Here is a 1,725-nt window from a genome sequence, read left to right on the forward strand (position 1 = left end):
CCGGCAGCCGGGATGCTGCCAAGGGCAGGGCCACGGCACAGCCCCGCGTTCCCCGAGCTGCCGCCCCACCACGCACCCCCCAGAGGCAACAACCCCACCCCAGGCACGCTCACAGCTCAGCAGCTGACAGCCCTAAATCCCCCTGCCCGTTCCCCCATCGCTGGGCACGATAGGGCAGTGCCCACCCCAAAGAGCCCCCAGCCACAAACAAAGCCACTGGCACAGTCCCTGGCCCTACAGCCTCACCCCACACACATCCGGAGCTGTCCCGGGGGCTGCAGGGTGGTGCGATGGCACCCGGGCCACGGGGATGCTGTGGCAGGTGCAGACAGCACTGGGGCCTCGCTGAGGGGAGCAGCCCAAATTGTACAGGGAAGAGAAGAGGGGAATGTCCCCTGCTGACCCCCTGGCACTCCCTGCCAAGCGCTCCCAACCCTCTTCACTGCGGTCCCCAGAGCTGTGATCCTTCTCTGCCCCCTTCCAGCCCCTCCAGGACAAGATGAAGCAGCTCTTCCTCCTCTTCCTCCTCGGGCTCATCACCAGGTCCTTGCAGATTGAAGACAACAAGATCCCTGGGCTGTGCTCAGGGCAGCCAGGCATCCCGGGGACCCCAGGCTTGCACGGGGGCCAGGGTTTGCCAGGCAGAGACGGACGAGATGGCCGGGATGGGGCCACGGGGATGCCAGGGGAGAAGGGCGAGATGGGCCCTCCTGGTAAGCAAGGAGAGATCCCAGCTGGGGAGGGGGATCTGCCATTCCCTGCCCATGGGGAACGCCCTCGTGCCAGGGGGGGAGTCCTGCATGCTGGCACAGATTGCCAAACTGAGAGTGGGTCCTGCAGAAGTGCCCCTCCCATGCCACCACCACCCCTCTGGCCCTGCCTGTGGTGCCCCTGTGTTCCTGTAAAGGGCAGCAGCTCCCTGTCACTGGCAGAGTTGCATTTGCCCCCATCCCTGATGCCACCCCTCTCTTCCAGCCCTGCTTTAGGAGAGATCACCAGGAATAGGGTTTCATCATCCCTGCGATGGCTCCTGAGCTGGGCTTTCTCCCAGCCTTTGAAGTTTTCTCCAACGATTTGTTGATGCTGAGCTAAATTACCTCGTGCACCCAGCCCTCCCCATTTGTGTTGCTTCCCCATGCAATGCCCTGGCAGGGAATCCCTGGTGGGACTGGGATTGGGCAGGAGGGGTGGAGGAGCTGTGTCGGCGACTTAGAGGTAACCCTGTCCCCTCCTGCCTGCCCCAGGAGTGCCCGGTCCCCGCGGGGAGATGGGCAGCCCCGGTGTGGACGGGCTGCACGGTGAGAAGGGGGCTCAGGGTGAGTGTGCCGTGGCCCCTCGCTCGGCCTTCAGCGCCAAGCGCTCCGAGTCCCGCAGCCCTCCCCTGGCTGACCAGCCTATCCTCTTCGACGTGGTGCTCATCAACGAGCAGGGCCACTACGACCCCACCACGGGCAAGTTCACCTGCGAGGTGCCCGGCCTGTACTACTTCGCCGTGCACGCCACCGTGTACCGCACCAGCCTGCAGTTCGACATCATGAAGAACGGCCACTCCATCGCCTCCTTCTTCCAGTACTACGGCAACTGGCCCAAGCCCACCTCGCTCTCGGGGGGCACCCTGGTCCGCCTGGAGCCCGAGGACGAGGTGTGGGTGCAGGTGGGCGTGGGGGACTACATCGGCTTCTACGCCAGCGTCAAGACGGACAGCACCTTCACCGGCTTCCTCGT

The 1,725-nt window shown here is 64.8% G+C and overlaps 1 protein-coding gene across 1 annotated transcript in view; it reads left to right on the forward strand.

The window, feature by feature from the left end:
- The window catches only part of C1QTNF5 (C1q and tumor necrosis factor related protein 5), an 8,334-nt gene that overhangs the window by 434 nt on the left and 6,175 nt on the right, over nucleotides 1-1,725 (forward strand). The window contains exons 2-3 of the mRNA XM_008637007.2: nucleotides 485-713; nucleotides 1,245-1,723. Coding sequence (XP_008635229.1) covers nucleotides 500-713; nucleotides 1,245-1,723 — 693 coding nt within the window. The 5' untranslated portion in view covers nucleotides 485-499. The remainder of the gene's footprint in view (nucleotides 1-484; nucleotides 714-1,244; nucleotides 1,724-1,725) is intronic.

The sequence above is a fragment of the Corvus brachyrhynchos genome, unplaced genomic scaffold (genome assembly GCF_000691975.1).
Source record: "Corvus brachyrhynchos isolate BGI_N302 unplaced genomic scaffold, ASM69197v1 scaffold46, whole genome shotgun sequence".
Taxonomy (NCBI): domain Eukaryota; kingdom Metazoa; phylum Chordata; class Aves; order Passeriformes; family Corvidae; genus Corvus; species Corvus brachyrhynchos.